Below are 14,063 nucleotides of genomic sequence, written 5' to 3'. Positions count from 1 at the left end.
TGAAAAGAAAATACCACTGATTAGAAGCTTTTAAATGGAATATCTGATCTTAAGTAGTGCCTATAGTGATGGCACATTTTCCCTCAGAAAATTATGGCGTTAAGTCAAGCTATTTCAAATATGTACATACCAGATTCACAACTTTTAACCTAAAATGTTGTGTATTTCAAAAATATAACAAATAACTGGTTTAATTCCCAATTAAATAATCATCAAATATTTTTGTAGGCGTTCATGGTTTATCAGATTTTAAAAAATCTATAAAAATTTTTAATCTTGAACTAAAACTAGAACTAAAAGGCCTAAAACACAGGCCTAAAAGCATAACAGTGCCACTGTGAACAAAGCAAGCTCTATAGACATCGTTTCCCCAGGTCGGTGTAAAAGAACGAGTTGCCTACACAGAAGCCCGACCTTAAACATGCTGAACACCTTTGAGATAAACTGGAATGTGGACTCTGCCCCAGGCTTTCTCACCCAACATCAGATCTTGACCTCATTAATTCTCTGGTGGATGAATGTCTAAAACTCCTACAGCTACCTTCCAAAAAAACAGAAGAAACCTTTCGTAAAATAGTGGAGGTTGTTATAATGGCAGTGGAGGACACATTTTTAAATGGGATTTAGGAAGTCAGGTGCACAAAAACCTTTGGCCATACAGTGTAAAAATCTTTTATGTGTTATATTTGTCATATACAGAACATTATATATACACCGATCAGGCATAACTTTATTGCCACTGATCAGGCAAAACACTATGACCACCTGCCTTAAATTTTGTTGGTCCACTTTTTGCTCTCAAAACAGTCCTGACCCACCAAGCAATAACTTCTCCAGCAATCTGGGTTACAGGAGCTCGTCTGTTGGATCGGACCACACGGTCCAGCCTTTTCTCCCTACGTGCATCAATGAGCTTTGGCTGCACATGACCCTGTCACCGGTTCACCACTGTTTTCCTTTCTTGGAGCACTTTTGATAGACACTGACCACTGAAAACCGAGAACATCCCATAATAGCTGCAGTTTTGGAAAGTCTCTGAACCAGTCATCTAGCCATCACAATTTGGCCCTGGTCAAAATCAAAACCTTACGCTTGCCATATTTTTCCCGCCTCTAACACATCAACTCTGAGGACACAATATTCACTTGCTGCCTAATAAATCCCACCCACTAACAGGTGCCAAGATGAAGAGATAATCAGTGTTATTCACTTCACTTCAGTCATAATGTTATGCCTGGTTGGTGTATAACATTTGTAAAAGCGTAATATACCGTAATAATGCAAGTCAATTTAGTGTGTGTACATGACCTAGTATATCATATAGTGATGGTATATATAGCGTATTATATAATACACATCCATCGTTCATAATAGTGTAACATAATGTAATAGTACAACATAACATCATGCATCTTGAGGTAACAGTAAAACAATGTGTAACAGTATAATGTTACAAAATAATTTAACTTATAGTGTAACATTGTACAATGTAACAAAACAGAACACAACATAGAGGAGCACAAAATAACACTATGAAGAATATTTGTAAGAATTGTGTAGCAACACATTTTTACAAAGCATTATACCTTAAATGCTTTTGTATTATGATTTCTTTGTATGAACGTTTTTGTTCTTTGCTTGACAAAAGAAAAAACAGCTAAATGCTGCACTGACGGTAAAAGAAAAATAAATTAGATTACACGTCCACTAATTGAAGTCTCTAGACTCACAGTCAAAAGAAAATGTACATTTTGAATGCTTCCCAGAAACTAAGGAAATTAAAGGAAGAAACTATAGGGATTAGTAGAAAGCATTGCATAACCTGAGATTTGTTTAGGATAATTAAAAAGAAAGAATGCACTTGTTTGGCAAAGATTGAATGTTTAAACTGTGCCCTAATATTTTTTCATGGTATTTGTTATGCTATGGAGCAGATGAATGGTTTTATGACTCTTGAATTTTAACAGTAATATTACAAGTCCAATAAAAAAGGGGGATACTGTTTAAAATGTAAATAAAAACAGAATGCACTGATTTGTCAATCTTATAAACCTATAAAATAAAAAGAATTTCATAATAAAAAAACTTTTTAAGGTTAGAAATAAAGTTATTTTGAATGTTATGGCTAAACACATAATATAACAATTAACAACAGTCCGTAAAGTTGTGTGAACTGATGGGACAAGTTGCTGAAGTTTTGGAAAAGGAATGTCTGGTCTTTTTTGCTCTATTTTAAATTTTTTTGTTCCAAATGTTTTTAATTAGTGAAAGGTCTGGACTACAAACAGGCCAGTTTAGCACTCAGACTTAACTACTAAGAAAGCCATGCTGTTGTAATAAATGCAGTATGCCTAAGTCCATTTTAAAACTTTGGTCCAGAGAAGAAGGTGTTTTAGGATCATGTTCACGTATGGCTTCTTCTTTGCATTATAGAGCTTTAACCTGCATTTTTTGGATGACTGTGATTTATATCACAAATGTGTACCTGTTTTTGTACCTGCAGTTTCACCTGAGGACAGAAAAATCAGGATCATCCATTATTGATTTTTGCTCTTGTCTTTTGCGGCCACATCATTTTTATTTTTCCAGATTATTGAAATCTTTTAATGATATCATGTACTGGAGTTAATGAGATTTTCTTCTTCACAGTTTTATGTTGAGGAATTTTATTTTTAAGTTCTTTCTCGATTTGTTGAGACAGTTTTTTCACAGATTGGTGTGAATCTTTACCTCTAAGAGACTCTCTAAGAAACAATTGTTTTTTACCTAATCACGTTCCTGACCTGTTTCCAATTTAACTAATTAGTTGAAAACTGTTCCTTCAGCTGTACTTACACTTACTACTTTTTAAGAGGTATTGTGGACATCAAGGCTCAAGGCTCAAGGGCCCAAGAGTGGCAGCTTGGCGATACCAGGGTTTGAACCCCTGACCTTCCATTCAGTAACCCAGCACCTTAACCACTGAGCTACCACTTCCCCTATACAACATTATAATTTTTTTTGGAATCAGGATTGTACATCAGAAATGAATAGCATGAATAAAGATTATTTCTAGGGAGGTACTTAACCGAACAACAAACATCACTAAATCATTTCACAAATTAAACCATGCTGCTTGAATCACTGTTTGTCTATTAATAAACAATGATTGGCTCCTTAACTCACGTGTGAATCGAATCCTCTGCGATGCCTGTGTAGGAGGAACAATTAGGTAAAGGGGCCTTTGTTCTACATGGTTACGCTTATTCGGTCACATATGCTCATAGACGAGACAAGCTTGCTCTCACACACATTTGAAACTGCAGGACGATTTGCATTTAAATTAGCAGATCTTTTCATTAAGTCATACGTGGCCAGCTGGAACGGTAATGTCATAAACCTGAGCACTCAGGTATGTGAGTGTGTGTCTGGATGAGTAAACAGAAAGAGCGAAGAAGAAATGGTTGGAATCCAGCTGTATCCTTGTAGCAAATATAAAAGCCACTGATAAAAGAGAAAAGTGCGAACAGAATGTACAAAAAAGAATGGGGAGAGAGAGAGAGAGAGAGAGAGAGAGTCTTCAAGCATGTGCATGTGTCCAACGAGCACCACCATTATTTCTGTTTATTTCTTCCTGTGCTAAAGAGAAACACTGCCATCTAGCTTAATGCCACTAATTGATTATAGAGTGGAGAGAAATGCAGGGTGAAGAGAGAGAGTGAAAGAAAAGAATGCAAGAAAGTGAGAGGCAGATTATAAAAGCACTGCAAATGGCAGTAGATTAATGGTAGAAAGAAGACCTACTTTTTAAGAGTAACCATATTTTGCTGCTTGTGATTTGGAACACTGTTGCTGGCCTAATCGAAATTTTTCTTACAAATATTTTTTTTATATTACTCAGATATACAATGGCTTCTTTTGACTGCATTAAATAGCACCCCGCATTAGTTCTTATAAAGGTTCTGTTGATGTTGAGCGACTGATGAACTCGGATTTTACAAATGGTGGTCACGCACTTGGAAAGCTAAACATGACAATGTGGTTGCTCATTATGAGCAAGGTTAGACCTACTGTTTGATTTCCATGAGCTGAAAATGGAAAGAGGGAGATTTTCAAGCTTAGAGCAACAGGTAGCTTTCTATGACAGTGGGAATAAATTTCCTAAAGCATAAAAAAGCCCATTGGGTAGCAGGTCTACAGGAGCAGGGTTGGACCTACAACCAAACAGAAGGAAATCATTTAGAAAGAGGTTTGCAGCTATACATTGCATGTTGGTAGAGCGCCATGTGCACAGTATAAACCTCTTTGTTTGTCTTGAGCAGGTCGCTCCTCAGTGATAGGGTTGAGGGTAAATTCTGTGGTAGGTAGTAGGTACAGTAGGAGCTAGTTTATTTCAGGTAGCTGGTCAAGAACTTTGCAGGGTAAATTAGGTGGTAGACATCTTAAATACAACAATGACACATTTTGTGTTCCTCTTTCAGGCCATGCTGCAGAACCCACTTGTTTCGGCAGTTCTGGATCAGCAGCTGAACGGGAGCAGATTGTCTTCAGCGCTTATCGCGAATTTTCTGTTCAACGGTAATGAAAAAGACCGGCCTGCAGGGATGCCGGCATTTGACTGGAGAAACGTCTTCAACACCACCAGTCAGGTTGCAAAACTCATCAAGCAGGTCATGGCGGTAAGTCTACATTCTACATTTGTTTATGTCTACCATACTTTTTGTTGCTCAATACCAATGCGCTCTTCTAGAAAAATACTGTAAATATTTAAGCTATAAAGAATTAATCCGACCCAAGAAATGGACCTTTAGTGTTTTATTTTAAGAGAAATATGTAAAATTTAACTGGGCATTTTCTTTTAAAAGGTACAGCATAGAAATATTAGCAAAAAACAAGAGGGTGATTTGGAATAGGTTTGGAGTTGACTTTTGCCTTAGAGTACATGGGCTGTAGCTAAACTAACATGGGGATAGATCAAATGGAATAGATTCGGAGAAAAAGTTGCGAAGTGAAAAATATCTAGGATTGGTCAGGCAGGTGGTCATTTTTTTTTCAGAAGAATTTAGCAGATACAAAGGCCTGGCAGATCTCCAGGTACAGGTTTTGAGTTTAGCTCTGCAGGGTAGTGGATCAAGCAGAACACCAAAGTGTGCTAGATATCTAGAAGTTTGGAGTATGCCTTGTAGGTAAGCATGTCTCAGTGAGACTGGGAGATGCTAAACTCTGCATAATTGAAGGCTTCTTGGAGCATAGTGAATGCTAAACTCTGGATGAGCGGGATGGTAGATCTTCATCATGGTTCTGGAGCATGGTTGAGCATGAGCATCCATCAATATGAATAGTTTTCATGACAACAAGATTAGAACCACAATGGGCATATGCACTGTATTCAATCAGTGTTCACATCTTGAAAGAGGACCATGAGAGGCCTCCTTCGTGCTGCATTATACAGAAATAAACTAACATGGGAATCACAAGAGCATAATTGAACTGAAGCCTCTCAATTTGCTTCTCTCAAAAATGTGTAGGCATGTGCACAAACCTCTCAGACCCCTACTGATCCTCTGCCTGCTATTTGGACATATAATCACTTTGCATGCTGAAGCAATGTAAATGTAGTCATGTTTATTTTTTGTATTCCCCCATTGCATGTCTTTTTCACTACCCCGCAATGTTTCCCTTTCAATTTCATTTTGTTCCTTTTTTTCTCCTGCTTTTTTTCTCCCTCTTGTGATGGATGGCAGTTCCACCACTGATGATACTGGTAATTCATATTTCTGATTAAATTAATGGCCTTATTGAGCAGAGGAACTTTGTCACGGCTGAGTATTGGTGACGTTTTTTTTATGGATTACTGTGCCATACCAAAAAAGGCATGCCATCTATTACAAAAGTCAAAAGTGAACTGGCATTGAAAACACATTAGTAAAATGAACATAAATTAGGAGAGAAGATTACCTGTGCAGAAAGTAAGATAAGAAGCGAAGACTATTTCCTTATAAAGAGTAGGAAGTTTCAGCTTATTAAAGCAATGTCAGGTTCACTTCTTTGCTTTGTTACTATGACAGTACACATTTTTCAACAATGCTTTGTAGTTTCCCCTGGTGCTTTCTGACTGGAGGCCATTCTTTCAATCTCTTTTTCCTCTTTATTCCTTGCTCTGTATGCTTCTCATTTTACTAGGCTCTGCCTATTACAGTTACAATCTCTAAACATATACTCTTCACCGAAAGCTTCTCAAATCCGGAAGTTCATAGAATTTGTGAATTGTGGACATTTCCCTCCCAAAATACTGTTAAATTAAGACAAAGTATGTCTGAGATAAAAAGGAACTAAAATAATAACAGTTTATTTGTGGGAAAGAGAATCCAGATTTAGGAATTATTGTTGATCATTTAGAAATGTATAAATGAATCCAAAATATATAAAAAAATATGTTGAATGGAAATAACAAAACTTTGAAAATGAGCTAATTAAATGGTGCTTTGCAACTGTGCTACAAGGTCATGCATTCACAAATTGCAGCTTATTTGAATAGGAAGCACGTTTGCTGGCGAAGGATTCTGCTGTCGCTGGTATGCAGTATAATGGATAAGAGCAGAGGGATAATTCTCTGCCGCACAATCACATCATAATGAAAATGACATGTATAAAGACAGACAATGCAGGAATTTTTATTTACGCATGTGAGGACTACTTAGTTGGAATATAAATGAACCCTTTTCCCTTTTGAACTGGTGGCACTGTATTGTGTTTGTATGGCTATATAGCTTAAAGACATGTTGTAGCATTCTTAACTATTCCATATGTCAGTATGTTCGTTAATGATAATAAATAACTACATCCCATTCCAACAACACTGATCGATAATTCCTTACACACAGATTGCAGCAGTGCAAACCAAAAAAATTGTAAAATGAATTTTGATACTAGGGATAAAAAATTTATGTTTTTTCCCTTCTGGTTTAGGTTGAGATACTTCTCTATACTTCTGCAATAAATTATTGTTACATAGACACTTAATAACAATAAATGTAATACTGTTGTTCGCTTGAGCAACTTTATTCAATTCCTACTGTTTTATGAGAATGCTGGATCTTGCACATACAGTACTTGGAGGCACACGGTTGTATAGGATGCCTTTGGATGTGGCACCATGAAATCTTCCCTTCACTTGCACTAGGAGATCCAAACCAGTTCCAGCTTGGCAATGCCCCCCTGTGCACAAAGCCAACTCCATGAAGATATGCTTTACATGAGTTGAAAAGGAAGATTTTTTTATAGATCTGCTATAGAGCGCTGACCTTAACCCTGTTCAACACCTTTAGCATGTATTGGAACAATGACTGCCTTCTTACATCCCCTACATCAGTACCTCACTTTACTAACACCCTTGAGGCTGGATAACCACAACTCTGCACAACTGCACACCAAAATATAGTGGAATATTCTCCCAGAAGAGTGGAGGTTATTATAACAGCAAATTGAGACTAAATGTGCAACGACAAATAATTAACTGATACTTGACACTAATTGTGACAAGTCATTCTGTTGTTGATACATTCAGTAAATAAAGCAATTGTGATTCTGAGTCTAAATTGACACTGTAAATAAAAAAAGATCAAATTCTTTCTGCTTTAGCCAGGAGATGTAGTTAATGTGAGTGGTGCAATTGCCCCTATGTGCTGCTGTGGGCCTTAGTAAAGCTGATAGCATGTCAGTTTTGTTGCGTTCTCTCTGATTTTAGTGAGACACTGCAGTGCGCTGGCCTTGGCCCATCACCTATGACTGCTCATTAGAGCTGAAAGGAAGAGCGGGTGAATGTAAACTGCAAACAGATGATGGACTGGACTACACACCTACAAATCTTTCTTATGCTCTATCTGTCTATCTGGATAGCAGGCTACTGTACCTACTTTATCTGCTGTACTCTCTGTTCAAACCTGAACATGTGATTTCACAACTTAATTATTCTGATATGGGCTCTGTGTGTGGTGATAACTGTGTTTGTGTGTGTGTGTTGGCAGTGCTTCAATCTGGACAAGTTTGAGGCTATGGCTAGTGAAACAGTGTTGGTGGAACATGCCCTCAAGCTGATGGAGCAGGAGAACTTTTGGGCTGGAGTAGTTTTTACAGACCTGGATGCAGGCAGCCCATCACTCATCAGATATAAGATCCGCATGGACATAGAGGAAACTGAGAGGACGGACAAGATTAAAGACAGGTGTGTGAACCAAGTGTTGATCTTTCAGGACAAAGACAGATTCTGTTCTGTTACTTCCAGGAAAATCAACACTTCAGTCTGTACGGTTTATGCTTGCTTTGATGTTCATACTAATCAATAATTCCTCTGTTAATATACACAATATATATATATATATATATATATATATATATATATATATATATATATATATATATATATATATATATATACACACACACACACACACACACACACACACACACACACTGTATATAACATCTCTTATCTTATTCTTATTTTCAAGCCCCTTTCCTTTAATAACTCTGACAGAATTTCAAGAAAGTAAAAAATATTGTATTTAAAATGATTGAATTGAAATGTAAATAAACACAGCTGCTTTTCCTCCAACCTTGATAAACATGATCAGTTTTACGGTTTTCACAAAAGCCTGGACATTTTGATTCTTTTCTTCTTTTACAACAAGTATATGTGACATTCATGATCGCGTTCCCTGCTGCACCAGAAAGCACTCTTTTGTCCTGCATTTATTCATCTTTGCATGTACTTCTGACAAAACAAAGAAATCTTTGAGAGAGATTTCTAAGGGGCCATGTAGCTTCATGCATGCTCTGTCTTTACTGTGAGCTCAGAAAGAAAAATAAAGTAAGTGTGCACTGAATTAACTGGTTATTATAGTGACAGTTACAGCTGGATTTAAAGCCTGTTTTATGTTCACATAAGGCATAATATCATGATTGAGCTTTTCATTGAATCATTTCATTCATTATGCAGTTGTGTGATTATATGATAATACATATGATGCAAAGCTCAGGATTTATAAGAAAATATGTTGGATATACTTATACATTTTATTTAAGTCAAATAAGATTGTCATTCTGAGGGAACACATTAGGGTCCTGTGTGGAAACCTGACAAAGAGGGTTTCATCTTCAAAAAGGGAAGAGAAGAAGAATGAAGAAATACACATATAGCACAGTGACAGTACTTTTATCACATAACCCAAAAGTTTCATATCTCTGATATGCCACTAGAACTACACTATAAGGACAAAAGTTTGTGGACACATGACGATAAGTTTCTTGTGTGCTTTTTGAGCATCCTATTTCAAATTTTGCCTTCATTTGCTGTTATAATGACCTCCACTCTTCTGGGAAGAATTTGCTTGCAGGGATTTGTGCTCATTCAGCCACAAGAGTGTTAGTAAAGTCAGGTACTGATGTAGGGTGATAAGGCCTGGGGTGCAGTCAGCATTCCAGTTCATTTCTAAGGTGTTCAATAGGGTTAAGGTCAGAGAAGGCCACTCAAAAGTTTCTACTTGAGCCTATGTAAAGCATATTTTCATCGAGCTGGCTTTGTGCACAGAGCTGGAAAATGCCAGTGTACTGCATCCAAAGACATCGTATGCAATTGCATGACTCAAACATTGTGGTAACAGTTTGCAGAAGAACAGCATATAGCTGGAAAAGTCAGCTGTCCCAATACTTATGTCCATATGGTGTTTTATTGCAAGGTAAATTATTTTAAAAAGTTTACCCTTTTGATTGTAATGATAAGAGTCAATTCTTTCCTGTGTGTGTGTGTGTGTGTGTGTGTGTGTGTGTGTGTGTGTGTGTGTGTGTGTGTGTGTGTGTGCGTGTTTAAGTAAAGGTCCTGGTTTCCATCAGCTCGTGATAACCCCTTTAACGATCTGCGCTATGTGAGAGGAGGCTTTGTGTATCTGCAAGACATTCTGGACCATGCTATCATCCAGACATTCACAGGTGTTGGGAAAAAACTGGGGGTCTATATGCAGCAAATACCCTATCCATGCTATGTAGATGACGCGTGAGTACACTTTTTGTTTGGCTCTGTGTGTGTGTGTGTGTGTGTGTGTGTGTGTGTGTGTGTGTGTTTGTAAGTGGGTATTGATGGGTATTAAGGCTGTGTGTGTGGGTGGGTGACTTATTACTTCAATAAAGCCCACTGTACACAGGCATTTTCCTCACACATTCTAAACATGGACAAATTTCCCACTGGAACTGAATCCCCCCAGTCGCCCAATCTCTCTCTCTCTCTCTCTCTCTCTCTCTCTCTCTCTCTCTCTCTCTCTCTCTCTCTCTCTCTCTCTCTCTCTCTCTCTCTCTCTCTCTCGCTCGCTCTCTCTCTTTCTCTAATCCTGATGGCCCAGTGCCCAATTCCTAGGCACTTGCCTGTGCAGAAATGTCAGTAGTGGATTAGATATTGAAGTGTAATGTAAACAGAAATAAAATGTGAAGGAAAAAAATTGGTTTAGGCCTGATGAGATCGGTGAAGCTAATTTCATCACAGTTATTTTTTTCTCAATTCCCCAAATATCCTGTAAAAACAAACAAGTCAAAACTGATCAGTAACATTAATTAGTGTGGTCATGAGACATAGATAAACCGTAAAATATAAAATCCGTAAAACATACTTTAATCATTTTACAGAATATATTTTAGCATAGAATATATTTTGAAGAAATATTTCATTAATTCGACAGGTATTTACTGCAATATATTTACAGTCATTTCACAGAAATTATTGGAACATCATGCTTATGAACTGAATAATTTTATGAATTTTGTCATTTTTACAGACTTTTACAACAGTGAAAATGCATAAAGGCAACAGCTTCTTTACTGCATTATCAAATAAAAACATTTTCTTAAAACTCAGGGCACTAGCAGTAGGTGCAATGAGCACAAAAGGGCAACAAGAGGGCAACAATACTTAAAATACAAAAATAGACCCTTACCCTAGTTGGATAGACCATGTGTATTTTTGTTTGGGGCCAGTGGTGACTCAATTGTTGACTCTGTAAGTCAGAAGTTCAAGGCCCAGCATGGCCAAGCTGCCACTGTTGGGCCCTTGAACAAGACCCTTGTCCCTTTCTGCTCCAGTTGCATGTTGTATATGTGACATGTAATAATATAATATAATATAATGCTTATATTTGATACAGATAAGAGGTAAGAAATGCAAACATCTAAAGAACCTAAACCTAAAGTTTATTTTTAATGGATATTGGTCAGTTTTTCACACACAAATTTTTTAAATGTATATTGCATTTTTATTTAAAGTGTATAAATCACATGTTTTGGCAGTGTCTGAAAATAGTGATGAAAATGTAATTTAACCCAGTGATATCATGCTCAGACAGACAGACAGCTAGATAGATAGATAGATAGATAGATAGATAGATAGATAGATAGATAGATAGATAGATAGATAGATAGATAGATAGATAGACACACAGACACACGGACAGACAGGCGGACAGACGGATAAACAGATAGATAGATAGATAGATAGATAGATAGATAGATAGATAGATAGATAGATAGATAGATAGATAGATAGATAGATAGATAGATACAGACACAGACAGACGGACAATCAGACATGGATGGTAGATAGATAGATAGATAGATAGATAGATAGATAGATAGATAGATAGATAGATAGATAGATAGATAGATAGATAGATAGACACACAGACAGACAGACAGACAGACAGACAGACAGACGGACAGACACAAAGACAGATAGATAGATAGATAGATAGATAGATAGATAGATAGATAGATAGATAGATAGATAGATAGATAGATAGATAGATAGATAGATAGATAGAACTTTGTCATTGCATAGTACAGGTACACTGCAACGAAATGCAGTTTTGCATCTACCAAAAGTGCAAATAGTAGCAATTGTGCAAATTGACAAGATAAATATGTAAGAGTGTACAGCATGTAATAAATATGCACAAGTAGCAAAACATGCTCACCAGGACATCCCTGTCTGATACTGCAGCACGCACCTTCATATCATTCACAGTCACCTGATCTCTAACCTATTTCTCTTTTCACTCTTCTGGTTTTTCTGATTTTGTGCTATCTTTTGATCTACATAAGTCTTGGAAATCCTGTGTATGTGCATCACCTGACCTAGTTTGTGCTTTTGACCCTGCTCTTGCCTGACATTTTTGATAAGTCTGCCTGGTTCTGCATTACAATGATCCTCACTTGTAATTGCATCTGTCATAAGGTATATGGATATGTTTTTGCTTTTTATTTGGTTTTGTTAGCTTATTTTGTCTTGCACATTTGTTTGTTTCATTAGGGCACTACATCTTTGGTGTATTTGTAAATATTGTCTAGCCGCATTTTATATGTTACTTTTGCTTTTTGCCATTATTGTTTTTAAGGGCATTTAAATCTGCAGTCTGATAATCACCTCCTTCACTGTGACAATAATCTTAAAAAAAAAAAAAAAAAGTTTTGAGTGAACACAAGCATTTTTATTGGCTGGTGAATTTTAATAGGTCACGTGTGTGTATATATATATATATGTGTGTGTGTGTGTGTCACCAATTTCCCATGCGAGTTTACCTTATTTTAAATGTCTATTAAATTCCCTCATTGTTTAATGCATCTAGTTTGCTTGACGACGACAAGCTCAATGAAGACATTAGTGCAGGATCACATTGCATCTGGCACCAGTGATAATGTGTTTATTGATTAAACTGTAGCACATAGGGGCTCGGAAATCATGTTTTATAGATCTCACACGATGCCTGTTTGCCCCTGGCCTTTTGAAGCAACAGTATCTCAGGAATAGTGTGACCGAATTGGTAAAGATCAAGTGTGTTTCATCTTAAAGTGAATCATTTGCTTTTGGTACTTCAAACAAAGCTTGAGATTGTGATACATCCTCAGTGACGCCTTGTTCAATTATACATCGAATGCAACGGATTGCGTGTGATTTGCGACGTGGTCTGAGATAAACTGTCAGGAGTCACTTAAAAAACTCTGAGAACATAGAATCCCTAACAGAGAGAAATGTTATGTAAGGTATGAATTAATAACTCATATTATTGGACACAATTCTACCTGATTAAAACCAACAAAAGACTAAATTTTATATACACAATATGGGAAAAAGTATTGGGACACCTGACTTTTCCAACCACAAATGACCAGTTATCACAAATCTGAAGGTACACAATTGTATAGGAGTTCTTTGGAGCATTCAATTTATTCTTTACTTGAACAGGAGACCCAAACCTGTGGAGTGGAAGATCTTAATTGTCCTGCTATTGAGCTCTGACTTCAAACATATTACAGTAAATGGGGACTAAATGTGGAATGGGATGTTCAAAAAGCACAATCTTATGGTCAGGTGTCCACAAACCTTTGTCCATAAAATATACCTGCATGTTCATCCTTTGTTTCTAAAATCTTGTTACTCTGAAACGGGTGTGCATGGTTTGTGACATGCAGTGGCTGCTGGGAAATGTAGTTACAATAAAGCTACAGTAACAGCATTTGGTTGAACACACAGTTGCTCAAGTGGGATTTAAGAATGGAAGTGATCAGATATGAAGCTTGAGGGACAAACAAAGACAGCAAACAAGACAGTATTAAATCATTAATTAAGTAATGAGGATGGGATCCCCTAGTGAGTCTGGTTCCTCTCACGGTTTCTTACTCATATCATCTAAGGGAGTTTTTTCCTTGCCACAGTCACCATGGCTGCTCATCAGGGATAAATACACATCGTTATACCTTAACTCTTAAATTCTGTAAAGCTGCTTAGAGACAATGTCTGTTGTGGAAAGCTCTATAGAAATAAACTTGACTTAATTTTTTTTCTTAGGCCATGTCCACACTAATACATTTAAAAATGCATATTTTTCTTTCTGTTTTGGCCTTTCGTCCACACTGAGAAAACATTTTTAGTCAAATAAAATAGTTTTTTTGAAAAATTTGACACATTTGAAAACGCTGTTTTTGCATCTCAGTCCTTACTATGAATACAGAGGCTTGACGCATTTTTAGTCATGTGATGGCGCCTT

General features: G+C 36.8%; 1 protein-coding gene across 1 annotated transcript in view; it reads left to right on the top strand.

Moving 5' to 3' along the window:
• LOC124381467 (phospholipid-transporting ATPase ABCA1) overlaps positions 1–14,063 on the top strand; it is a 175,305-nt gene that overhangs the window by 48,148 nt on the left and 113,094 nt on the right. The window contains 3 exon segments of the mRNA XM_046843110.1: positions 4,461–4,658; positions 8,007–8,203; positions 9,854–10,030. Of these exon segments, the coding sequence (XP_046699066.1) occupies positions 4,461–4,658; positions 8,007–8,203; positions 9,854–10,030 (572 nt within the window).

This window comes from Silurus meridionalis, chromosome 28 (genome assembly GCF_014805685.1).
Source record: "Silurus meridionalis isolate SWU-2019-XX chromosome 28, ASM1480568v1, whole genome shotgun sequence".
NCBI lineage: Eukaryota > Metazoa > Chordata > Actinopteri > Siluriformes > Siluridae > Silurus > Silurus meridionalis.
Note: the sequence above shows the minus strand (reverse complement) of the source record. Positions and strands in the feature narration are given on the sequence as shown.